We start from the raw sequence: 27,523 nt of genomic DNA, 5'->3' as shown, positions 1-27,523 counted from the left end.
ACACTTTGTTCCCAATACTATGAGACATGATTAATACATACACACTTTTGAGTGTGGTTTTTTAAAAATAAACTATGAAAATTTGCAACCTTTTGCGAATTTCAAAATTGTGTTTTGAGGATATGAATTGTCACAAGATATTAACTGTGTTGAGAAATGAAGACGTGGAAGGACTGATAACTGTCAGCGATGACATTAATACATGAAATTCTTAAACTGTCAAAATATATGTACATAAAGATGAAAGAATCTGAATTTTTTTGGTTATTTAGAAATCATTTTCTCCAAAACCCCATCCTAAATGTTCGAAACATTTCGTGGTGTGTTAGTTGGCCGTTGTATTTAGGTAATGTACAGTCAGAGTGTGCAATACTCTTCTGTACAAAATGTGAGAAATTTATTAGGGGGACCTAGCTCTACTGTCAAGGTCAGCAAATCATGGACACTTAAATATTTAAATTGATCACTGATTTTGACTAAATGTCATGCAAAACTAATATTTCTGAATCAAAATAATTACTTTACAGCATTATAAGTGAGTGTGAAAACAATTCATAATTTTGCACAAAAGCATTTTACAACAAAAATGAGATATAGAATATTTATATCCATTTTTCTTTTTATGATATTATTCACAAATTATTATTGTCTTCTGTCATAATTTTACTGCTTCATAACTTTCTATGAATTAAAACTGCTTACGATGCAACAGTCAACATTGCACTGCTGAAAAGAGTTGTTTTTTTCGTCATCTGCTTCTCATTGAACTTGTACAGCCAAGCTGAATTTGCACATGGTCAAGGATGATCCAACAAGAGCAGCACCTGGGAAATGGGAACTGCACACTGATCTTTTGATGATGGCGGTATGAAAGCATTAGCAGGACCACGAGGTGTCATAAAGGAAACGATTATATCTTGGAGGTCATGAGAGAGACTTATTATCTGTCTCATCCACCACTTTTTGTCATACACACAAGAAATGAAGTAGCTCACTACAAAGTGTTCCAATGTTTACTGTAGTCTCTGCATTTCACACACAGCAACAGGCTGCATTTCGTGGAAAATCGTTCTTGCAATGTATGTGCCACTCCAGGATGCAACACAGTAGTGACTTGATTGAATAGTTACCACAGGCTTCATAGCAGACCACTCTTCTCTCATTTAAAAAATAAATTCCCATGATGTATTTTCATTTAGAATTAAGGGTTTCATGATTGTTACTAATATTGATATGGTGTGTACAAATCCAGTACCATCTCTTGTAGTATCAACAGCTTCATACTGGAGATTAAATATTCTTGCAAGATGTTTACAGAGACCTCCTACCCCATAACATGCACTTTTCCATGGCCTGTTGCTGAAAATATCCATTTTTTGTCTTAATTCCTGTACTACAGTGTTGACCAAGCTCATAAAACTGAAAGTGGTTTTTAAAATGAGATGCTGCACCATCATTCACATACACGTTTAGGAAATGCATGGCCTGTAGATGTTATGTCATCCATTATCATGCTGACAGCATAGTATGCATGTGCACTGTCATGAATGAGATCATCACTGACAATAGGAAAACAGTGTGTTGTGATGTTCCAAGGAAGTGAGCAACACATGTGAATATTGATACCTGTGATTTGTGCCAGTGGTAACTTTGAATTTCATTCTGCAAAGCACAGACCAGTTCTCAGCAGAGTCGAAATGAAGAACTAATGTGTCAGTATTCTGGGATATGACTGATTTTACTTCTGCTATGGCCTTTCTCTGATTCCTCCGGATATGATGGAGAGCTATTCCTTTCATGAGCCAATGCCTAGCCTCTGTAACAAACTTCTCTTGCTCTAATGTCTTCTTCACCGACATTCCTCCCTCCCACAATGCATAGGTTACGTCATTGTTAGTATCCTAAAGGTGTAATGCTTCAACAGCATCACTTCAGCACCAGGACACATTGCGCACTCCTGCAACCCACATTTATCCTGCGACTCTTGACATATACACAGAAGCATGTGGTCCATCTCTGTGTACTTCTTTCCCGAGACATTGCTTATGGTGAAACAAACAAGTTTCAAATTAGTGCAGAAAATACATGTGCATACTTCCTTCACTGGCTGGCATTTGACCCATTTTGATTGTAAGGAGCAGAATTTTGTGTGACCAATTGTTAAATTCAGGTTTTCCTTTTTCATTGGGGGATATGCTTCTCTTATTGATCTTATCATACATCTTTTTACCTTTTCAACTTTATCATGATTTTCACCAACAGAGATAACATCAACTTGGTTAGGACTTTGCCTGCTGCAATCTTTGTCATCACTTAAGTAATATTCCAGAGCAACAGTAAGTCTATCATCTTGCAACGGATGCCAACAGTAAGATTCTGGGCATGTCCAAATATGTTTCTCATTCTTTATTTTATGAGATTTTGAAATGGAATAAGGTGAGGAAGTGGGTATGTATTTCTGTATCTGCTGCTTAGAGTGGCTACCTGGTATCAATGTGAGTAACTGTACATTCTCAGTGTAGATGGCTGCTGATGGCAGTATTTAGGTTTTGCAACCACACATCACATTTCATGCACATATCTTCAGGTTCTGCACATTATACACTTAACAAAGTTTTGAACATATTGCACGTGTAAAACTTGTTTCAATTTATTCCACTTTTCTATTTACATACTGTTTTCTTCTTGTGCATCTTACCTTTCCTGGACATTTAAGGGGGAATATAGTAGCGGCTACAGCAGAAATGCTAACATTCAATGCACCAACTACTTCACACCCAATATAAGCATCTGCACAGTCTTCTTCAGTTTCACATTTGGGTGATGATGATCATTCAGGTGGGTTGTCATTAAATTCCTTCTTGTGTAATACCGTTACTTGAACTTTTCTGGAATTCGTCTGACAGATTTACAAAAACTGAGGAGTGTTTTTCACTTTTTTAAACACCACTTTCTTGTGTCTTTTATCATAGTCCATACATCTCACGCTTTCACTACTGTATTTTCTCACTGACATTGAACCTAACAAACAGTTCAAACCAAACACAAAATTCGATGCAGAATGGTTTACGTGCATGTTCTCACGCGTTTGTGGAAACAGTGTTGCCTACATGCATATTTTACACAAGAAATTCAGCGATGCGAAATATGCAGAATGTTGAAAAAATTTTGACACTTTATACAGAGAAATATAGCCCACTGTGTTTGCACTGACTACTAATTTATTAACCAAACAATAATTTGTGTAATTCTCGAAAGGTTTCAGATGGTAATTTTCAAGTAAATAATTCGTAAAAACTCAGAAAAATGCAGTTTTTTACATTTTTAGTAATAAATATTTACATAATACAAATGGCTGGGGCAGAGACTATGCTGTTTATAATTACATCAGTAGTATCTGGTAACATGACAGAAAAGGTGGCATACTGTGACTTTCCAAATAAGAAAAAAAAATTGTTAAGTGGAAAAAATACATTAAATTTTGTATTTTCATCTTAAATTTGTAAGTTAAAGGAATCCCATAAATATATACATTTTTCAAAGGATGTTACCATTTACAAAAATTTGCGAATGTACGAGCATACAGAACATGTTCCCAGATTTGTGAGTGGCTCGAGGACTGCTTAAGTAGCAGAACCCAGTATGTTGTCCTCAATGGCAACTGTTCATCAGAGACAAGGGTATAATCAGCAGTGCCCCAGAGAAGTGTGATAGGACCACTATTGTTCTCTATATACACAAATGATTTGGCGGACAGGGCAGGCAGCAGTCTTCAATTGTTTGCTGATGATGCTGTTGTGTATGGTCAAGTGTTGAAGTTGATGGACTGTAGGAAGATACAAGGTAACTTGCACAAACTTTCTAAATGGTGTGATGAGTGGCAGCTAGCTCTAAATGTGGGAAAATGTAAGTTAATGTGGATGAGTCGGAAAAAAAAACCTGTAATGTTTGGCTCCAGCATTAGTAGTGTATTGCTTGACACAGTGACGTTGTTTAAATATCTGGGTGTAACATTGCCAACCATATGAAATGGAATGAGCATGTGAGGATTGTGGTAGAGAGGGAGTGGTTGACATTGGTTTATTGGGAGAATTTTAGAAAAGTGTGGTTTATCTATAAAGGAGACCTTACATAGGACACGAGTGTGAACTATTCTTGGTTACTGCTGGAGTATTTAGAATCTGCACCATGTCAGATTAAAGGAAGACAATGAAGCAATTGAGAGGCGGGCTTTTAGATTTGTCACTGGTAGGTTCAAATAACATGCAAGAGCTTCGGAGAAGCTTCAGAAACTCAAATGGGAATCCCTGGAGGGTAGACAATGTTCTTTTTGAAGAACACTATTGAGAAAGTTTATGGAAGTGGCATTTGAACCGTTTGATCCTGCTGCCACCGATGTACTTTTCGCTTAATGACCGCAAAGATAAGATACAAGAAATTAAGGCTCCTAAGGGGGCATAGAGATAGTCTTTTTTTTTTCTTGCTCTATCTGCAAGTAGAACAGGAAAGGAAAATGGCTAGTAGTGGAATTGGGTACCTGTCACCACACTCCGTATGATGACTTGCAGAAAATGCACATAGATGTAGATGTAGACCAGTGATCTCCTCTTCCTTGGCGTCCCCCTGTCGGAAGACAGTTCCTTGGTGGACCCTCGAAATTGCTGCAGGTATTAGAGATTGCGGCGGGCTTTCCAACACCATAAGTGACATCTATCAATGGACAACTTAATTGGATTTAAATGGCTACATGCCCAAATCTACCACCTCATAAAATGGCAGAAACAAGAGTGTTGACAGTGGTATTTTACTACATTTAGACTATACACCCCTCCTCCTCAGGTTTTGGTGAAGATTTGACACCTCTGTGGCCCCCAGTACTCCTCAGGTGTACCTGGTATCTCTGTGGATGGTGATGTATACACTGAGTCAGATGCTGTTGCCAGAAATTTTGCTTTTCATTATGCTTGAGCCTCTGTGTCTGAGATTTATGAGGCAGCATTTTGTAGCCTCAGACAGCTGGTAGAGTAATTTCCTTTACTGTTTATTCTACATCACCTGGAACCTTATAATGCTCTGTTCAGTGTATGGAAATTCCTCAGTGCCCTAGCCTTTTTCCCTGACATGGCTCAAAGGACACACCCTATCCACAGCCAAATGCTCAAACATGTATCAATGGATTGCCACAGTCATGTTCTTGTCATTTTCAGTCATATCTGGAGCGAGGATGTGTTCCCTTTTCAATTTTGAGAAAGTGTGTTTATCCCAGTACTGAAACCAGGTAATCCCAGCCTTGAGGTGGACAGCTGTCTCCCTTAAACCTCACTAATGGTGCTGGAACATATGGTGAGCTGATGGCTGTGTCAGTAATTTGAGTCTCAGGGTCTTTTGGCTCTGTCATATGGTGGTTTTAAGCAAAGCTGTTCTACTGTTGACAGTTTGGTCTGCCTGGAGTCTGCTATTTCGTCAGCTTTTGCCTGACGTCAACATCTTATCTCTGTCTTCTTCGACTTGCATAGGTCTTATGACACCATATTGCTTCACTACATCCTCTTTACCCTCCATAAGTGGGGTCTCTGGGGCCAACTCCCTATTTTTGTTCAGAACTACTTGTCTTGCTGTACTTTCCACCTTGAGCTTGGTGCTTTCAATAATATTCCCATATAAATGAAAATGGTATCCCACAGGGATATATATTGAATGTGCCCCTTTTTGTAGTGGCTATCAATGTCAGCTGTGGGTCTACAGTGCCCCTCTCCCTTTATGCTAACAACTTTTGCATCTACTGTTGCTCCTCCACTGTGGGTGCTACTGAACACCGACTGCAGGATTCTATATCACAGGCCCAATCTGGGTTCTCACCCATGGCTTCCAGTTTTCCGCCACTAAGATGTGTCCATGTACTTCTGTCGCCATAATACAATGCATCCCAAACCAGAACTCTTACCTCGATGACCAAATGCTCAATGAGGTGTAGTATTATCGTTTTTTGGTATTGGTCTTTGATGTCTGGGTGATATGGCTTCCCCATCTTCGCCAACTAAAGCGAACATGCTGGTCACATCTTAATATTATTTGCTGTCTCAGTAACACCAGCGAGGTGCAGACTACTGTACACTAATCCTGTTATGTCTTGATTATGAGAGCCTGGCATATGGCTCAGCAATGCTTTCAGCATTGTAGATGCTGGATCTGATACAGCATTGTGGGATCCAATTATCCAATTGCCTTTTGGATCAGTCCTTTGAACAGTCTACTCGCGGAGGCTGGTGTCCCTCCCCTGCAGATCAGGCATCGAAACTGCTCTTCAGTTATGCAATACACATTCACTGCTCCCCTGAGTGTCCAAACTAGCATGACATTTTTCCTGGTAGGGCGATCCAGAGGAGGGAAGTCTAGAGTCACAACTGCAGTTCGCATACAGTCTCTCTACTCTGAACTCTCCATCTTTCCCCACTGTCACCTCTTGTCAGGGAGAAATTGCATGCACTGCCAGTGTGTTTACCCCATCCTCGGATCTGCCTTGACTACTTCTTTAGGCCGGAAGACTCAGTAAACGTATGATTTTTTGGTGCCTGTTTCTCAACGTCCTTTATGTATTTCTGGACACCAATGTGGTATACACAGATGGCTCTCTGATCAACGAATGAACCAGTTTTGCCTACACACCTGAAAGATGCAGGGAGCTATGCTCCTTGCCAGATGCAGGGAGCTATGCTCCTTGCCAGATGCAGGGAGCTATGCTCCTTGCCAGATGCAGGGAGCTATGCTCCTTGCCAGATGGATGCAGTGTATTCACTGCAGAATTGGTGGCCACAGCTCGAGCCCTCCACTACGTACATTCTTGCACTAGCAAGTCGTTCTTAATAAGTGGTGATTCCTTGAGTAATCTTCAAGTAGTCTTCAAACTGTCGACTAGTGCTACCGTTGACACCCATTGGTTGTGACTATCAACGGTCTCCTGTATGACTTCCATCACAGTGGAAGGTTAGTTGTCTTTGTATGGACCCCTGGGAATCAACTTACTGGTCTTTGTATGGACCCCTGGGAATGAACATGCTGACTGACTGGCCAAGTTGGCTACCAGGGTACCGACTTTGAAGATGGGAATATTGGAACCAGACCTTTCATTGACTCGTAAGTTGACAATTGTTGCATGCTTGGAATGCGGATCGGTGTGCCCTGGTTTCTCCAAATAAACTACGAACCATGAAGGACTCCACACCATGTAACAGTCTTCCCTTCATCCTTCTTGTAGAGAATCTACTGTTGTCTGTAGGCTTCGTATTGGCCACACTTGGCTGACCCACGGCCACATACTCCTACATGAGGGTCCACCCCCCCTCCCCATGTCTGTGTGGTTCCTATCTCATTGGACTGCCTGGGACTATTCCCAGCTTGACAGGCAAAGGATTAAGGGACTGATGACCTTGTAGTTTGATCTCTTTAACACCATCAATCCATCCATCCATTTCTTTTCATATATCACTTACAGCATCACATCTTCCAAGAGCAAGAGCCTATAAGCTAGTGTGAATTTTATTTTCTGTTACAAAATGTGTTTCTGCGCTCCACAGAGGTCAGTCTACTGTAGGTGAATGATTGCCTTTCCCTTATTTTACATATTGTTCCTTGCAGGAATTTCCATTGTTGTTATAAATTCATTTTTATCCCTCAGGCATAACAAAAAGGCTGCTAAACATGTAAGTCTTCAGCCAAAAGGCCTTCTTTTGAATTAGAAAATGGCCCGCGCACGCGCCCACACACACACACACACACACACACACACACACACACACACACACACGTGTGAATGTATATATGTATGTTTTCTAATAGAGAAGAAGATCTATAGTGCATCTGCACTAAAGAGATCATTGGCCTTCATTTTTGATCCAGCAGCCATTGTGAATTGAGACACGAAGAAATTACAGACCCTGGCTGAGTGGGTGTGATTGAAATCAGTGGGGATAGTTGAAAATTTGTGCTGGTCCAAAAATACCCACACACAGCCATGATCTGTAATTTCTTCTTTCTATTAGTAAACTGCCATAATCAGATTTATAACATTTCTAAAGGAAAAAATTACAAATTTCCTGATATCTTGTAAAAATCACCTATTTTGTGTTATTGTTTTTGCAGACTTTCCCTGTCCTTACTGATAACTGTTACAACCTTTGTATCTGTATTTTAATTAAACTGAGCACAACTGTTAGAACAAGTCCACACATGTGATGTGAATGTGAATAGCCCATATGACTAAGTGGACCCAATTAAAGTTTATTGCTCATTGTATCTAGGGGTGCTTCGTCTCCATACTGTGTTGCAAGTTGGATACGTCTATTATGAAGAACATGGAAAGGATAGATTGCTGCTAACAACATAGAGGAGGCATTGAGTCGCAGATAGGCACAGTGAAAAATTAGTTGGAAATATTTCAGCTTTTGGGCAAAATCATTTTTCAGAAGTAGAAAACGCACACACATTGATACAAGAAAGTCACATACACACTATCGCCATCTCCGGACACAAAGGCCCGACATTCGGAGAACAATTTTTTTCAGGCAACACATCATCTGAACACTTCATTGGTTCTTGTTTTTGTCACAAAGCCTTTTTTATCTATGTTAAACCACACAAACAGAAGTATTATTCATCAACTAATAACAGTTATAAGAAAATACAGAGGCCTGAACTTAAATTTTAAAAGAAAGGAGGAAAAAAAGAGTAGAATACCTGTTTCATTTCAGAAGACTGACAATAAGCTTTTCATTTATGCAGGTTTATGTTGTCTGTAAATGGAATTTGATTTCTTAGAGCTTGTTTATTTATGTGAAGACATTCGGCTATACTGTATTATCATTTCAGATGTTGAAAATGCATTGCTTACCTGAACTAATGTGGTTGTAGGGCACTATGGAATAAATCAAAAGAACAAGGAAATAAAGAATTTGCAACCAATCTTTATCATGTAAACGTTTTACACACAGTTATTTTCTTTGTCGATCTTTGTTTCAGGTTTTATCCTCGCACTGCAGAGAGTGGAGAGAGAACTTTGAAGCAATTTGTTTTAGAAAATAATGCTGAGAACATAGCACATATAGAAAAATTGTTTGGTATTAACGTGCATCCAGATAGTCTTCCATTTTTATTACAGCCAGGAGAAAGAATTAGTACAAAAATTGGATTTGCTCCTACAAAAAGTGCCATAAATTCTGCTGTTCTGTTTGTAAGGTATGTGTAATATATGATAGTCCACATTAATGTACTCATTGTAAAACCTAATGCTAACCTGCTTGCATCACTTAACATATACCATGCTAGCAACAACACAGGGAGGTGATCTAAACCTGGGTAAAGGCCATATCCAGATGGTGTGTTTAAAGAGTTTGAAGACCTGCGTGTTTGCCATCAGCTATACAAATGTATTATTCATTTTCTACTGGTTTTGGTCACAGCAACTGTCTTCATGCGAAGAAAAAAAAGCTTTGCGTTAGATGGTCACTGTGACTGAAACTGGTAGAAAATAAATAACAAGTTTGTACAGCTGGTGGTAAACATATAATTCTTCAAATTCCTGACAGCAGTATCGAGTCAACTCATTAAATTGTAAAGTAATGAGTGTTGGTTTGGTGCACCAGTCAGCCTGAGTGTTATTGTTTTTAGTCAATTTTACACACTTGTTTAGGCAAATGCAGGACTGGTCTTCCATCTCCACCACAGAAAACATGATACAGATACACTTAAAATATTATAACACACGGAATAAAGTTTACAGTATTCACAGACAGATGCCACATACTACTTTGGTTCCTTAATTTAATTAATGACTGTGGCGACAGGGACGACATCTGGCCGCAAAGTTAAATGAGATAAATTTGCGAAAAGAATGGACCATTTATGACAGGATGAACATTAGATCATCAAGATCACAAAGCTTAATGGTGGTTTCTAAGGGAGATGTGATTTACTGGATTTTTTTTTTTTTTACTGGATTATGTCCAATTTCCAAATTGTTTGGTTTGTTATAAATCAGACACATCAGCATTTACAATGCAACATTTTTATAAGAGTAATTTATTTTGTATACATTACCCTGTGGTACATATATTAACACTCACTACAGTTTTCAGTCTCAAAAAATCCCCTTTGCAAAGAGTGAAATTGATATCTATGAATTATTCAACAGGATAATAAAATGTTTCTGCCAGAAAAGAAAAAAGTAAACTATTCAGTGAGCCATGCTTCATGTTGAATTTATTCCTCTGTTTGAGTTTCTTGTAAACTTTTAACCCCATAGTGTCTGTTGTTTGGGCAAAGAGGAGTACATGGTGTGTAGGAAGTTAAACAGTCTCTCCATGATGGGTACTATAATTTTATTGGAAACAGAACATTTCAAGAAATGTTGTTTTTTGTATAAGAAAATCAAGACATCATGAATGTGCAGTGGTGGAATAGATATTATTTTTAAATTTTTTAGCAGCTGACAAGGAGATACCCTTTGTTTGCCAGTGCACTCAAATGCAATCATTAGCGACAGAGAGAGGAAGGTAGATAGATAGACAGATAGATAGAGAGAGAGAGAGAGAGAGAGAGAGAGAGAGAGAGAGAATTTATTTACTTTCAAATTAGATAGAATGGTCATTAATCAGAAATTTTGTACGTCTATTATTATTTTGTGAAGAGAGCACATTGTCATTGTATACATGGTTATGATCATCATCATCATTGTCGTCGTCGTCATCATATATAGCAGCAGCCATTTTACATACGGTGCTATGTAAAGGTTTTGTCCAAATTCTCCACACATTAAAGCCTTTTAGTTATTTATTTGCATGCTCCATAGATCATCATTGTGGCCTCTCACTTATTTGTATAATCAGGCTCTGCATTTTATCTGATGATGTATACTATCTTCCATTAGGTGTCATTTTGGAATTTTCTAATTTTGTAGAATCTTCCATGTCACTAGTAAAATATAGACAGTTTAGATATTTTTTATTAATAAAGAATTCTTTGTTTTTGCAGTTTAAGAGCATGAAAAATTCATTTATATCTGCCGAGGATAGTTTTGACGAAATGGAATCTCCTTGTCTGACTCCCCTTTCAGTTTCTGCTATCCTTATGAAGCCTAATGGAAACCGAAGGAGAAGAAAATAACACTCCTGGAAATGGAAAAAAGAACACATTGACACCGGTGTGTCAGACCCACCATACTTGCTCCGGACACTGCGAGAGGGCTGTACAAGCAATGATCACACGCACGGCACAGCGGACACACCAGGAACCGCGGTGTTGGCCGTCGAATGGCGCTAGCTGCGCAGCATTTGTGCACCGCCGCCGTCAGTGTCAGCCAGTTTGCCGTGGCATACGGAGCTCCATCGCAGTCTTTAACACTGGTAGCATGCCGCGACAGCGTGGACGTGAACCGTATGTGCAGTTGACGGACTTTGAGCGAGGGCGTATAGTGGGCATGCGGGAGGCCGGGTGGACGTACCGCCGAATTGCTCAACACGTGGGGCGTGAGGTCTCCACAGTACGTCGATGTTGTCGCCAGTGGTCGGCGGAAGGTGCACGTGCCCGTCGACCTGGGACCGGACCGCAGCGACGCACGGATGCACGCCAAGACCGTAGGATCCTATGCAGTGCCGTACGGGACCGCACCGCCACTTCCCAGCAAATTAGGGACACTGTTGCTCTTGGGGTATCGGCGAGGACCATTCACAACCGTCTCCATGAAGCTGGGCTACGGTCCCGCACACCGTTAGGCCGTCTTCCGCTCACGCCCCAACATCGTGCAGCCCGCCTCCAGTGGTGTCGCGACAGGCGTGAATGGAGGGACGAATGGAGACGTGTCGTCTTCAGCGATGAGAGTCGCTTCTGCCTTGGTGCCAATGATGGTCGTATGCGTGTTTGGCGCCGTGCAGGTGAGCGCCACAATCAGGACTGCATACGACCGAGGCACACAGGGCCAACACATGGCATCATGGTGTGGGGAGCGATCTCCTACACTGGCCGTACACCACTGGTGATCGTCGAGGGGACACTGAATAGTGCACGGTACATCCAAACCGTCATCGAACCCATCGTTCTACCATTCCTAGACCGGCAAGGGAACTTGTTGTTCCAACAGGACAATGCACGTCCGCATGTATCCCGTGCCACCCAACGTGCTCTAGAAGGTGTAAGTCAACTACCCTGGCCAGCAAGATCTCCGGATCTGTCCCCCATTGAGCATGTTTGGGACTGGATGAAGCGTCGTCTCACGCGGTCTGCACGTCCAGCACGAACACTGGTCCAACTGAGGCGCCAGGTGGAAATGGCATGGCAAGCTGTTCCACAGGACTACATCCAGCATCTCTACGATCGTCTCCATGGGAGCATAGCAGCCCGCATTGCTGCGAAAGGTGGATATACACTGTACTAGTGCCGACATTGTGCATGCTCTGTTGCCTGTGCCTATGTGCCTGTGGTTCTGTCAGTGTGATCATGTGATGTATCTGACCCCAGGAATGTGTCAATAAAGTTTCCCCTTCCTGGGACAATGAATTCACGGTGTTCTTATTTCAATTTCCAGGAGTGTAACTTTTGCATGATCTGTCACTGTGAAGTGCCATAGTTCCAATGAAACTTGGACCATACATACAAAGAACTGCTACACTACAGTATGTAATGTAACTGAAAGGTATACCAATGAGATGAACAGATATGACACTTTTATTCAGAGACTATAATTACATTGAAGTCACCGTCATTTGTGATGGTCCTCTGGACATTTCAAAAGGCAGGACATGGTTCTTAATAGAGGATATGATTGTCGTAGACAGCTTTGCATGGTCTGTGATGTATTCTCGTGCTGGCCGTAATGTTGATAAGGAGTTATTGCGACAAGGCATTCCATTCGTCCACCAGCGTGATTGACAACTGCTGGATGGTCGTTGGTGCATTTGAATGTCTCTCCAATACAGCCCACACATGCTCAATGGGATTTATGTGTGGGAGGGGACAGGCAGGCCAGTCTGTTCGCTGAATATCCTTGTGTTCCAAGAGCTCCTACACGCACTGTTCAGTGCAATCGCCCACTGTCGTACGAAAACATGGAATGAGGGCTGAATGCCCCCACGGGAAGATGCACATCGTTAAGGAGTACAGTGTCACAATAACATTTGACAGGTGAGTGTAATGAATTCAAAGATTTGAAGGTCAGTATGTCCATGCAACATTATGCCTCCTCACACCATAACACTTGGCCCACCAAACCGCTCATGTTTGACAATGTTCCTGAGTACATTGTGTGTTCCTATCTCTCGCTATATAAGGATACATGCTAAGTCACTAATCAAACTGAATCTCCTCTCATCTGGGTCCATTCTCTATGCTTTTGCCACTATCACAAGCAGTGCCGCTGATGTACCAATGTAAACGGAACACAATGTACAGGTCATCAGGCAAAGAGACCATATCCAAGTAGTCACCGTGCCACTGTGGAGTGTGTGTGTGTGTGTGTGTGTGTGTGTGTGTGTGTGTGTGTGTGTGTGTGTCTTGCAGTCCTGTTAAATGTTGTTTCAATTATTCCTGCTGTTTAACATAGGTCCTTTCTTGCCTATTGCACAATGTAATGGTCATCTACTGCTGTAGTTGATCATCTTCAACCACCTCCTCTCCTCTGGGTAGCAGTGCCTGTGGTTTGTAATGCTCCTCATGCACATGGAACAATGTTTTGAGCAACACCAAACTCTTGGGTTCGTGGGCTACACTCATTGCACAACTATCTCTTCTAGAAATAACTTCATGTCACATGTCTCTGTGTCAGATTGGATCACACTGGTTGGGCATATGGTAATATGCTTTGTCTGACACCACTGCAAATCATATGTTGACATTAATGCACGGTTCTTTCCATATGGATAACTGACAAACCTCCCCTTGTCTTAGCTTGCAAAAACTTTCCCAAATGCACCATGTTATAGCATATGGGTGAATTAAATGACATTCATAATTGGTGTTGGTATCCACTACTGGTACATTTATTGGTATCCGTGTTGGTAAGATACTAGCATGCGAAGGCAGGCGTGAGCCATGTTGACCCCCCATTGATGTGAGTGGTACATACTGCTGCATGTTGTTGTCTAGGAGGGGGACGACTAGGCCCAAATATGGGCTAAGCATCATTCATGACCAAAACATTTATTCAATCACATTATTCTTAAAAGATCAATCAAACCAATTTAGAAAATTTTACATGTAAGCTTTCAGCAATTAATTAAAACCACATTCAGAACAATAAGAACAAGTCTCAAAGGTGATCAAATTTCATACATGTTTTTAGAATGAGATTTTCACTCTGCAGCGGAGTGTGCACTGATGTGAAACTTCCTGACAGATTAAAACTGTGTGCCGGACTGAGACTTGAACTCTGGATCTTTGCCTTTCGCAGGAAAGTGCTCTACCATCTGAGGTACCCAAGCACGACTCACAGCTACCCAAGCACGACTCACGACCCTCCCTCACAGCTTCAGTTCTGCCAGTACCTCATATCCTACCTTCCATACTTCACAGAAGCTCTTCTGTGAACCTTGCAGAACTAGCACTCCAGGAAGAAAGGATATTGCGGAGACATGGCTTAGCCACAGCTGGGGGGATGTTTCCAGAATGAGATATTCACTCTACAGTGGAGTGTGCACTGATATGAAATTTCCTAACAGATTAAAACTGTGTGCCGGACCAAGACTCGAACTCGAGACCTTTGCCTTTCGTGGGCAAGTGCTCTACCAGCATTTGCCTGCGAAAGGCAAAGGTCCGGAGTTCAAGTCTTGGTCTGGCACACAGTTTTAATCTGTCAGGAAGTTTCATAAATGTTCATGTCCCTGAACATGTGCTGCAGTGTTTACTTTGCATTTAAATAAGACTTTAATACCCTGTCATACTGACCCACATTGTACTATTAAAAACATGTTGTTGTTGTTGTTGTGGTCTTCAGTCCTGAGACTGGTTTGATGCAGCTCTCCATGCTACTCTATCCTGTGCAAGCTTTTTCATCTCCCAGTACCTACTGCAACCTACATCCTTCTGAATCTGCTTAGTGTATTCATCTCTTGGTCTCCCTCTACGATTTTTACCCTCCACGCTGCCCTCCAATACTAAATTGGTGATCCCTTGATGCCTCAGAACATGTCCTACCAACCGATCCCTTCTTCTGGTCAAGTTGTGCCACAAACTTCTCTTCTCCCCAATCCTATTCAATACTTCCTCATTAGTTATGTGATCTACCCATCTAATCTTCAGCATTCTTCTGTAGCACCACATTTCGAAAGCTTCTATTCTCTTCTTGTCCAAACTATTTATCGTCCATGTTTCACTTCCATACATGGCTACACTCCATACAAATACTTTCAGAAATGACTTCCTGACACTTAAATCTATACTGGATGTTAACAAATTTCTCTTCTTCAGAAACGCTTTCCTTGCCATTGCCAGCCTACATTTTATATCCTCTCTACTTCGACCATCATCAGTTATTTTGCTCCCCAAATAGCAAAACTACTTTACTACTTTAAGTGCCTCATTTCCTAATCTAATTCCCTCAGCATCACCCGAATTAATTAGACTACATTCCATTATCCTTGTTTTGCTTTTGTTGATGTTCATCTTATATCCTCCTTTCAAGACACTGTCCATTCCATTCAACTGCTCTTCCAAGTCCTTTGCTGTCTCTGACAGAATTACAATGTCATCGGCGAACCTCAAAGTTTTTATTTCTTCTCCATGAATTTTAATACCTACTCCGAATTTTTCTTTTGTTTCCTTTACTGCTTGCTCAATATACAGATTGAACAACATCGGGGAGAGGCTACAACCCTGTCTTACTCCCTTCCCAACCACTGCTTCCCTTTTATGTCCCTCGACTCTTATAACTACCATCTGGTTTCTGTACAAATTGTAAATAGCCTTTCGCTCCCTGTATTTTACCCCTGCCACCTTTAGAATTTGAAAGAGAGTATTCCAGTCAACATTGTCAAAAGCTTTCTCTAAGTCTACAAATGCTAGAAACGTAGGTTTGCCTTTCCTTAATCTTTCTTCTAAGATAAGTCGTAAGGTCAGTATTGCCTCACGTGTTCCAGTGTTTCTATGGAATCCAAACTGATCTTCCCCGAGGTTGGCTTCTACTAGTTTTTCCATTCGTCTGTAAAGAATTCGTGTTAGTATTTTGCAGCTGTGACTTATTAAGCTGATAGTTCGGTAATTTTCACATCTGTCAACACCTGCTTTCTTTGGGATTGGAATTATTATATTCTTCTTGAAGTCTGAGGGTATTTCGCCTGTTTCATACATCTTGCTCACCAGATGGTAGAGTTTTGTCAGGACTGGCTCTCCCACGGCCGTCAGTAGTTCCAATGGAATATTGTCTACTCTGGGGGCCTTGTTTCGACTCAGGTCTTTCAGTGCTCTGTCAAACTCTTCACGCAGTATCGTATCTCCCATTTCATCTTCATCTACATCCTCTTCTATTTCCATAATATTGTCCTCAAGTACATCGCCCTTGTATAGACCCTCTATATACTCCTTCCACCTTTCTGCTTTCCCTTCTTTGCTTAGAACTGGGTTTCCATCTGAGCTCTTGATATTCATACAAGTCGTTCTCTTCTCTCCAAAGGTCTCTTTAATTTTCCTGTAGGCAGTATCTATCTTACCCCTAGTGAGATAGGCCTCTACATCCTTACATTTGTCCTCTAGCCATCCCTGCTTAGCCATTTTGCACTTCCTGTCGATCTCATTTTTGAGACGTTTGTATTCCTTTTTGCCTGTTTCACTTACTACATTTTTATATTTTCTCCTTTCATCAATTAAATTCAATATTTCTTCTGTTACCCAAGGATTTCTACTAGCCCTCGTCTTTTTACCTACTTGATCCTCTGCTGCCTTCACTACTTCATCCCTCAAAGCTACCCATTCTTCTTCTACTGTATTTATTTCCCCCATTCCTGTCAATTGCTCCCTTATGCTCTCCCTGAATCTCTGTACAACCTCTGGTTCTTTTAGTTTATCCAGGTCCCATCTCCTTAAATTCCCACCTTTTTGCAGTTTCTTCAGTTTTAATCTACAGGTCATAACCAATAGATTGTGGTCAGAGTCCACATCTGCCCCTGGAAATGTCTTACAATTTAAAACCTGGTTCCTAAATCTCTGTCTTACCATTATATAATCTATCTGATACCTTTTAGTATCTCCAGGGTTCTTCCATGTATACAACCTTCTTTCATGATTCTTAAACCAAGTGTTAGTTATGATTATGTTGTGCTCTGTGCAAAATTCGACCAGGCGGCTTCCTCTTTCATTTCTGTCCCCCAATCCATATTCACCTACTATGTTTCCTTCTCTCATTTAAAAACATAGGAAACCCAAAATATGTTATATGATTACGAAAAGATATGTGTTCATAGACATCAAATGAGCTTTGCACTTAACTATCACAGAGGCAAAGAAATTCGTTGCAGTTCGTTGAGAATTAATCACTTATCATTAAATATTAATTCCTCTAATGAGATACAATGTAATCATTAGGACACAGAAAAAATTTTAGTACATGCTTATGTGACAGAAGAACAAAGCAAAAATTTAGTACAGTTCGTATGCTTCAGAACGACAGCTACAACAATAAGAATTTGTGTCAGAAACAATTTGGCAATTCATTTTGTCATATTTTCTGACAGCCTGTTTACTGAAATACAATTGCCTGGTATCCCAGAATGTTCCAAAACACTACTGACCAAATGAATTAAAACTTACGGGAACAATGACCTTAAAATCTACATTCAGTTCCCTAAAAGTACTCTCACATGTTTCAAAAAATACATAATTAATTTAAAAAAAAAACAAGACAAGTGCAATGTTGCGACAAGCAATTTTTTTGGCCATGCAAGTACTGTAGATCAAGAGGCAGTGCAACCCGCAATATCAGAATCCAACCAGCTGCACCCAAAAAGTTATTCGGCTAAATCAGATATGGAAACCCCCCGGATAATCAAGACAATTCTGCGCACAGCACTAGTAACTGCTAGTATTACCTCGCAAGAAAATTGGCTAGTATTACCTGGCAAGAAATAATCAAATCATAAATGATCTATAACCCCTCAGTCATGGAACTCAACACAATATGGCTACAAGTGTAACCACAATCGCACATATCAATAAAGGGGCAGGAACAAAGCCCTCCAATATTAATCGCAAAAAAACAATCAGGGTCTTATTACCGAACACACTCCAAAATCTCAACAAGAAGATTAGAAGACTTGCCTAACAACCACAATTCAGTAAAAAAAAGAAAACACTTAGTTGTGCTATCATTGCAAGAAGCTGCCCACTGGACAGAAAATCAACAAGATTTGAATAGATGCACACAGTTGGCAAATTAACTTCGATTGTTTTAGCAGACAGTACCTTAAATACCAAGAAATTTGCATGAATCCTTTTCTCCCAGAATTAACAAGTCAGGTAGGTAGCATCAAAGCCACTCACACCATATAAATGAGGAAACTTAAACCAAAGATCACAAAGCTATCATATGCAACAAGGTAAAAACACAGTATGTCTTAATTACAGAAAATCACAAATTTGCACTGGTGTAATAAGCAGTTGGTAACGACATGTGCAGACCTCTTGAACTCACACTCAGCATACCCTCGACTGTGGCTTAAGCAAGCAGGAAGATTGAGGCAGTATTTTCAGAGTTCTCCACCAAGGTTTCAACTACCTCTCGTTGTGCCCTGAAATGAGAAATGTCCTGCTCACCATCCTTCCCACCCCTCCCACAGTGATATTCCGCCATCCAATGCACCTACACAATATATTCGTCCAACCCTACACAACTCCTGCTCCCAACCCCTTACCTCATGGCTCGTATCCCTGTAATAGACCTAGATGCAAGACCTGTCCCATACATCCTCCCGCCACCACCTTCTCCAGTACCGTCACAAACATCAACTAACCCATAAAAAGCAGGGCTAACTGTGAAACCAGTCATGTGATCTACAAGCTAAACTGCAACCACTGTGCTGCTTTCTATGTGAGCATGACAACCAACAAGCTGTCTTTCCGCATGAATGGCCACTGACAAACTGTGGCCAAGTAACAAGTGGACCACCCTGATGCTGAGCACACTGCCAAACGTGACATTCTTCATTTCTGTGACTGCTTCACAGCCTGTGCCATATGGATCCTCCCCACCAACACAAGCTTTTCTGAATTATGCTGGTGGGAACTTTCCCTGCAATACATCCTATGTTCCCGAAACCCTCTTGGATTCAACCTTTGTTAGTCATTGTTGTCACCCATCCAGCTCCTTCCCTGTTCCCATTCCAGCACTACACAGTCCTGTCCTCATTCCACCATCACACCCCAAGTCTTTTTACTTCTCTCCTTTTCCTCTACCCCCTCTCTCTCTCTCTCTCTCCATACCTCTGCTCTGCCATCCATCTAACCTCCTGACTGCACATAGCTGCCCTACCATTGCTCCACCTCGTTGATCCGCTCACCCCAGCAGCACTTCACTGTCCACCACCCCTACCCTACTATCCCTCCCCCTTCCCACCCCAGCCTTCTCCTTATGCCCACCTAGTTGCCACTTCCATTAAGAAGCACTGATGCTGCTGCTCGCCGTGTGGTTTCAGTTGCCTGAGGCTGCAGTCGTGTGTGAGATGTGTTTGCGCGTGTGTGTGGTGTGTGTATATGTGTGTGTTGTGTGGTGGTTTTTTCTATTCTTATTATTTTTAAAAAGGCCTTAGTGGCCATAAGCTTCATTTGTGACAGTCTTTTTGTTGTGCCTACCTGCGACTCAGTGTCTGCGCTATATGGTGAGTGGCAACTTCCCTTTTCATAATATTGTTACATTCAATCCTGGATTTTCAATTGTTTGCTTTTTATAGTTCTAGTAGCCTTGAAGGTGGTTAAGGCTCATAAGCAGATGGCGACACAATGAAATAGATTCTAGAAAATAACATTTTGCAAACCTCACACTGTTCCCAAATTCACTCAATAGAAGCAATATACCTCACCATAGCTCTTAAGACAGCATACTTCCCTCTTAACCAGGGTGCTGCAACCATGGACTTCCACAGTAGGAATAACTTCGGCTGCCTCATGTCCTCCAGAGCTGGCAGAATGACAATTTATTTTCAGACACGCGACCCCAATCAGAATATTGAAGTCCAGTAGTGCCATAGAGAAATCATGTAGCCCAAATCTCAACATGCCGTGCCTGAAGAGCCCTTCCTGCTCCGCCTCCTGCCACTGTCTGACTCGCTCCTCACACTGCCACACACTTGTGTCAAAATGGTATGTCATCCGCTAGAGGCAAAGATGGCATTTGGAAGACATACTGCGACCTGTTGACATGGTACGGCTCTGTGAGCTGGGGGTGAGCATAGTCAGTGTTGACCTCCACTGATGTGAGATGGTGGTATAGTGATAAGGCTTCTCCTTCTGGACGTGCAGCAGATTCTAGCCTAGCTGGCAGTTGTTCTTGTGCCTGCTGTAGACTGGTCAGGAGTTGACTTGATTTCAGCAGGTAGGTGTTAGCTGTCCTGTATCTCAGCTACTCTGTGTAAGCGTCCCTTATGCTATCAGCAAGAGTGCCCGACACCCTATCTGTGGCCAGTTGAGTCTCCAGTAGGTTTAGCCAGGACTGCACTCGGCTTAGATCACAATTTCATCAAACTTATTGTCATTATTATGTAGCTAGTCCAATTCGCTGTTAACTCTCGCAACACTGTGGTATTATATACCACTTCCCGTTTCTGGTTGGTCAGCTGAGTAGAATATCTTTCCAATAGGTTTCTGGTATCCTTTGCCTCTTCTTACACCTGTACCAACATACCATCATACCTCTATATATCATCAATCTTGGTGAATGCTTGTCATTACCACACAGACCACATAACTTTTACTGTGGTGGGTAAAACTGCCTCTTTCCCATAAGGTATAAACTTGCCAAAGACATTAGCATTTCTGTGTTCACTAAAAACTTGTGTTTCCTTCCACCCACTAACCCAGTTAAGCAAAATTCTGTACATGCATATGTTTCAGTTGTGTTAAAATTTACTGAGAGTGCGACTCAGAGGCCCTGGTGCCACCATTGCCATTTAATGATGTGTTATTTCCATTGCATACATTCCTATACTGCACCCTGTTCTGCCTGCAGTTCTGTTTCTGATGTGTGCTTTTCCACATTTTCTGCACTGCAACTGATGACGGTCTCATCGCAAGTGGCCTGATCACCTGCAATGGTAACTCTTGATGTCAGCGGAAAAAATACCCTTTTAATCACAGACAGGGTTACAGTGTCTGTCTCTTCTAAAGCTGTTGCCATTACTATGGCTCCAGCTAAATCTCGTGGAAATTCTGCCCGCACTTTGCTTGATACATCCAGTGGCAACCACTGCAAAAATGCTTGTAAGACCCTTTGCTCTCCTCCCTGTAGGAGGACCTTATTTGTGCCACCATTCGCCATCAAATTAAACCTATTGAGTTTCCTTGCTCCATCTATGAAACATTCAATCAGTTTGCCCTGTTGTTGCGACAAACTATTTAACTGCTTTCAATAATATCTACAGTTGTTTTATCTCCTGTATCACTGCGATAAGCCTTTCCTCAGTAATTCAAACATCTAAGCATTTCTTAACTCTTCATGATACATTACATACCTTTTCGCATCTCGTATTAAACATACCTTAGCCATACATAACAAATGTGTCTTTTATCAAGAATCCTCTTTTATCAACAATCCAGCATTGTGGCTGTCAAAAGGCTGCCCACTAATGCTAACACACTTTCTTTCTTTAACCAAAAAGGCAGAAAGTTTGTTAGTGGCTCTAGTATTTAGGATGGGTGCTTACAAACTGCACAAGGCTCCTTCATCACTTAATGCATCTACCTCTGTATGCCCATATTTGAGCCACAGGTTCTAGCAAAGACTGAACCACCTCTGTACTGACCCCTTGCTCCCCTGGTTGACTCATTGTAAAGGCTGTGTCTATAGCAATAGGAAAAAATAAATTAGGAAAAATAACACAGGAAAGGACTTCTCATTCACATCATAGTTACAACTTCACCAACAGTATTTAATCCTGATGCCTAAGCATGAGCCATGTGCACCTGGCGTGAACTGAATGCAAAGGACACCGTGACCTAGCAAATTACACTGTGCACATCAAACTGGATGTATACCAGCATTTTTAACCATCAAGTGGAAAACAGCCAAAACAGTTTGTAGTCACTCACCTTACAGCGCTTCAATAACAGTGCTGCATACTGACCCACAGTGTTGCTCGATGTCGGTGGCTACTTCTGACATCATTGTAATAGCGTCGCAGTACAATGACAGTTGGTGATAACTCTTAAGACGTGGTCAGGCAGAAACCCTGTGGTCCTCAGCCAAGGGGTCAGAGGATGGGGTGTATTGGGGTGCTATGACAAGAGCAGTGCAGCTCCTTGGCAAGGCACAATGGTGTGGCAGCCTTGTGCTGTAACCAATCCCAGTGGAGCTGCAAAAGATTTTAATGTGGCATGGGCTGCTGGACGCCAGATGTGTGGGCCAGCAGTGACAGGCTCTGGTGGACATGACCTGCAATGCTGGGCAGCAATATAAAGGCAAGATAGGACAGGGCCCTGAACTCGACATCCCATTGATGGCTGTAACATCAGCACCTACAGATGCGAGTCCGTGGCAGCAGAGAACATGTACACCAGACAGGTGGCAGCATGGTAGTTGGTCAGGAGTGAGGTGTGCTGGTGTATAGGCTCTAAACCAATTCCTGCTGGAGATGCTCAGAGGCATTTCCAGGGGACCCCAGCTGGATGGTGCTAGTTCTAACCCCAGCAGTATCAGGTCTAGGAACTGCCCAGAGGCCAGAAGTTAGTGCAGGTAGCAGCTGGATGTAGATGTCACTGGGTGACTGACATTGGGCCATGAGATGGTGTGGAGCACATCTCAGTGTCAGTATCAGGCACAGACAACATAAGGGACTGTTAGGTCTGAATAAGGAGTACGTATAGTCACCTGGCCCAGGTTCGTTACGACACTGCGTTATTTTCTCTCAGGTAGACCAAGGACACAGCATAGTTGGTCATCAGGCCTTAGATCCTGGCGTGAGGTAATCCATCCAGCCCTGGCAGTATGATTCTGCAGGCAGCTAGATGCCATTTTCATTACCACGTGTTGTGAAATCTAGAGGGAGAGGAGTTGACACAGCACTGTTAATGTTTTTATACCTTTTAACACCCTTTTGATGATATTTCTAAATAATTTTGTTTAAGTTAGCATATGTATCAATTGTATGATGTTGCTATTATTGTTTGCTTGATTGCCTTAGATAGTTGCTGTGTTTCATTAGATTTTATTTTCTTTTACTTCCTTCAAATGTGTGATGTCATTTGCTGTTTCCATAAATACCTTTGTTAAATATTTACCCCCTTTGCCCTGTGTCTGTATAATCTTTATTTTCTGGAAATTGTTGCTTAATTTACTGTGATATACCTTTCTGTTCTTAAATAAATTCAGGCGATAAAATTTTCTGATTTGCTGCTTGACGAGTCCGCATTTCTTCTCCTTACTAGCACACCTACAACAGTAATAAATGTTACCTTACAGGGAACTATATATGTAATATGTAGTTGGTTAATGGCAGAGTCTTGTGTTATACAAGGAACATCATGGTTCTGCTTCTAAATATAATCACAAATTTTCTGGTTGTTATATTATGGCAGCAGTTAATAGATACTGAATTGCCCCTCTATATTTCTGAGGGGCTAGCAATCGTTCTAAACATTCTGAAAAATGTAAGTCTCGTAAGATAGTGGGGAGACTGCTGTTGGCCATATGACTGAAAGGAGTAGGAGTCATAGAGTCTTAGGTGTGGTGGTCAGTAGACATTGGATCCTCTGTCACTTGGAAATCACAGATGAGTTATGTGTTGCATTAGTGTCATCTGTGGAACACAGGTGGTTGAATTTTTCTCATTAAGCACGATATTGGCTACTCCTGTTTCTACGGATTTTCGATCCTAGTGTGCTGGAATGCATTGGCATGACACATCACATCAGTTTATTTCAACTCAAACGTCTCATCTGATGATGCTTTGCTAACCCATCACAAGCTTGTTTATGTGACTGAAGGGACTGTCTAGTGTGTTGCTCTATGTAGTGCTTGCTTTTTGTGGTCAGTGTAGTAGTGGCCACTTGCACATCCAATGCTGTATATTCCAGGTCTCCAGAACCTCAAGTCTTCCTAAACTTTAATTTTGCTTGTGGGAGGACTATTGCGTTTTCACTAAATTTGTCCATGGTACGTACAATCTTTGCAATGAAAGCTCTGCTTATGTTAACAGTGTGAAGTGCTAGCTCTGTTCTTCCACCTTGTTCTTGTTTTTACTTCTGTAGAGAGGATATTTAAGCCATTATTGTGGATTATTTCATGAATTTGTTGTAATTGAGCAATCAGGATCTTTTTATTTCAAACAACTCTAACTTTGTACAAAAGAATGTGGAAAAAGGTTCAGTACTGATTGAACTGATTGTTAGTGGTTTGTAATGCTAAAATAGTAGAGGGAATTTCTAGTTTTAGTTGCAATACTCTGAGCACTATTCAGATTCTTCTTCACCACAATCTATGCTAATTAGCTGAGTGAGAGAACACTTGCTTGTATGTGGGAAGATTTATCAACTGCCACTATGTCAGTTGGTTATCTTTCATCAGAATTTTTATTTATTTAAAATTCTCTTAGGTACCATTGTTTAAGTATTGTGTCCTGTTTAATTTTTATTAACACTGCTGGGTAACAGTAATGAGTGTTTTGTCGAGGATACTTCTGGTACCACTAACTGATCCCCCAGTCACAGTTACATTCGTGAATGATGCCTAGGAGAATGATTGTTGGCAAGCCTCTGTATTAGCTCTAACTCCTCAAATTTTCTCATTGTGGTCAAATGTGGGAGGAAATAATATGTTTCGGGCTCTTCCTAGAACTTAATCTCTCGAAATTCAGTTTCTGTGACGCGTAACTCCTCTATTGTAATGTCTGCCACTGGAGTGCGTTGAGTATCTCTATAACGCTCTTGTGCCGACTAAACGATCCCATGATGAAGCACACCATCCTTTGTTGGATTTGATAAGCATCCTAGAGTGATCAGTAATATTCAAAAATTGTTCGAACAAGTGTTTCGTAAGCCACTTCTTTCTTGAACGAGTTACATTTCCTTAAGATCCGTCCTGTGAATCTCAGTCTGGCAACTGATTTTCCTGACATTTGTTTTTTGTGGTCATGAAGGTCATTCTGGATGGTTACTCTTAGATTTTTGTGGTGGGTACTGTTTCCGGTAATCTTTCATCAACACTGCTGTCATGCAGTAGTGGATTTCTTTTCCTATGTGTGCACAATATTTGTTTACGTTCAGGGTCAACTTCCAGTCCCTGCACTGTTCATCAATCCTCAGCAGGTCCTTTTGCAAATTGCTACAGTCTTCTGGCATTGCTAGCTTCTTATAGACAGCTATATCACACACGAACAGCCTTGTGGAGCTCTTGACATTTCCAATTAACTCATTTATGTATACTGTAAGAAGTAACAGCCCTATCACACTTCCTTGAGTTAATGCTGAAATTACCATTACATATGTCGATTTTGTTCTGTTTAAGAGTGATGTGTCAAATTCAAGCTGCAAAGATACCTTGAATCCACTTGCAAATTTGGTCAGATATTCGGTACTCTTATTTGTTTCACTAAATGCAAGTATGGGACAATGTCAAATGCCTTCCTGAAGTGAAGGGACATGGAATTAACCTGAGTGCCTATGTCTACAGCACTGTGGATCTCTTGTTGGAACAGGGTGAGCAGAGTTTCACAAGTTCCCCGTTTACGGAGCCCACATTGATTTTTGTGGAGATTTTTGCTCTCCAAAATTGCTGCAATTCATGAGAACAAAACATGTTCCATTACTCTACAACAGATTGACACCAGTGATACAAGCCTGTAATTTTGTGCATCTGTCCTACAAACCTTCCTTGAAAACTGGAATGACCTTCACTTTTTTCCAGTCTGTAGATACCCTTCATTGCTCCTGTGACCTATGATAAACTTTTGTTAGAAGGGGAGCAAATTTTTTCACATACTCTCTGTACAATCTTACAGGATCTCATATGATCCTGGCATCTTTCCACTACTGAGCAGTTGTAGTTGCTTTTCTATTCTACAATCACTTATCTCAATATCTGCATTTTGACATTCATAAAAACATTGAAAGGAGGGACTATATTGTGATTTTCCAGGGTGAAGTAATTTTGGAAGACTGAATTCATTGTATTGGCTTTCTCTCTTTCGTCTTCCATTTCGATGCAAGTAAGGTCACTGAATAGACTGAGTGGCTGAATAGATGTTTTCAAACTGCTTACTGATTTTATATAAGGCCAAAACCTGTTATGGTTTTTTGTCAGATCAGTTGCAAAATTTTACTTTTAAAGTCATTGAATGCTCCTCTCATTGCTCTCCTTACACTTATTTTCATTTTGTTCAGCTATTGTTTGTCAGATAGGTTTTGGCTTCTCTTAAATCTGTAATGAAATTCTCTTTGTCTACGTAGCAACTTTCTAATAGCACTAATAAACCATGGTGGATCTTTCCACCCCTAAAGACCTTGCCTGGAACATTCTCATCTCAAGTACATTGAATGATGCTTTTGAATTTTTCCATTTGTGCTCCCCATTTTCCTCTTCAGCACTGATTATTTGATGTTGACTACTCAGATACTCACCACTTTCTATTCTGACTCTCTTGCTAAACAAAAATATCTCTTGCCTTTTTTAACATTCTTTTTAATACCTGCAGTCACAGATGCTATCACTGCCTTATGGTCACTAATACCTTCTTTTATATTAACTGATTTGAAAAGTTCAGGTCTCTTTGTTGCAAGGGGGTCTAAGATATTACCTTCACAAGGGTGGCTAGCTGTCTGGTCAAAGTAATTTGTGGACAATACATTCAGAATAATGTAACATGAATACCTGTCTCTGGCACCAGTTTTGATATCCTGACTTTATAAATCTGTACCAGGCAAGTTCAAGTCACCCCCTATTATAATAGCAAGATCAGGAAACTTTTTCACAAAATTCTGCAATTTCTCTCTGAATCATTCTACCACTACAGCTCCCGACACAGGCATTCTTTAAAAGCACCCGATTACCATTTTGTACCTACCTTTAATGCCACACTTCACCCAGATTAATTCCCATTCGGAATCCATACTACTGTAACCAAGTATCAAATGCTGTACTGCTATAAATATACCACCACTTTCGCTGTCTAACCTATCCTTACAATAAATATTCCATTTAGAATTTAAGATTTCACTGCTATTTACTTCTTGTTTCTAACTTATACTTACAATAAATATTCCATTCTGAATTTAGAATTACATTGCTATTTATTTCCAGTTTCTCCCAACTTGCTATTCCTAACACTATAGTGGCATTATTGCCTTT

The 27,523-nt window shown here is 41.0% G+C and overlaps 1 protein-coding gene across 3 annotated transcripts in view; it reads left to right on the top strand.

Moving 5' to 3' along the window:
- Window positions 1-27,523, top strand: part of LOC124621849 (transmembrane protein 131) — a 386,383-nt gene that overhangs the window by 266,216 nt on the left and 92,644 nt on the right. For all 3 annotated transcript variants that reach the window (XM_047147293.1, XM_047147295.1, XM_047147292.1), the window contains exon 17: window positions 9,016-9,231. In XM_047147293.1, coding sequence (XP_047003249.1) covers window positions 9,016-9,231 — 216 coding nt within the window. The remainder of the gene's footprint in view (window positions 1-9,015; window positions 9,232-27,523) is intronic.

Source organism: Schistocerca americana, chromosome 7 (assembly GCF_021461395.2).
Source record: "Schistocerca americana isolate TAMUIC-IGC-003095 chromosome 7, iqSchAmer2.1, whole genome shotgun sequence".
NCBI classification, from domain to species: Eukaryota; Metazoa; Arthropoda; class Insecta; order Orthoptera; family Acrididae; genus Schistocerca; species Schistocerca americana.
The sequence above is the reverse complement of the archived record's forward strand: the minus strand, read 5'-3'. Positions and strand labels throughout refer to the sequence as shown.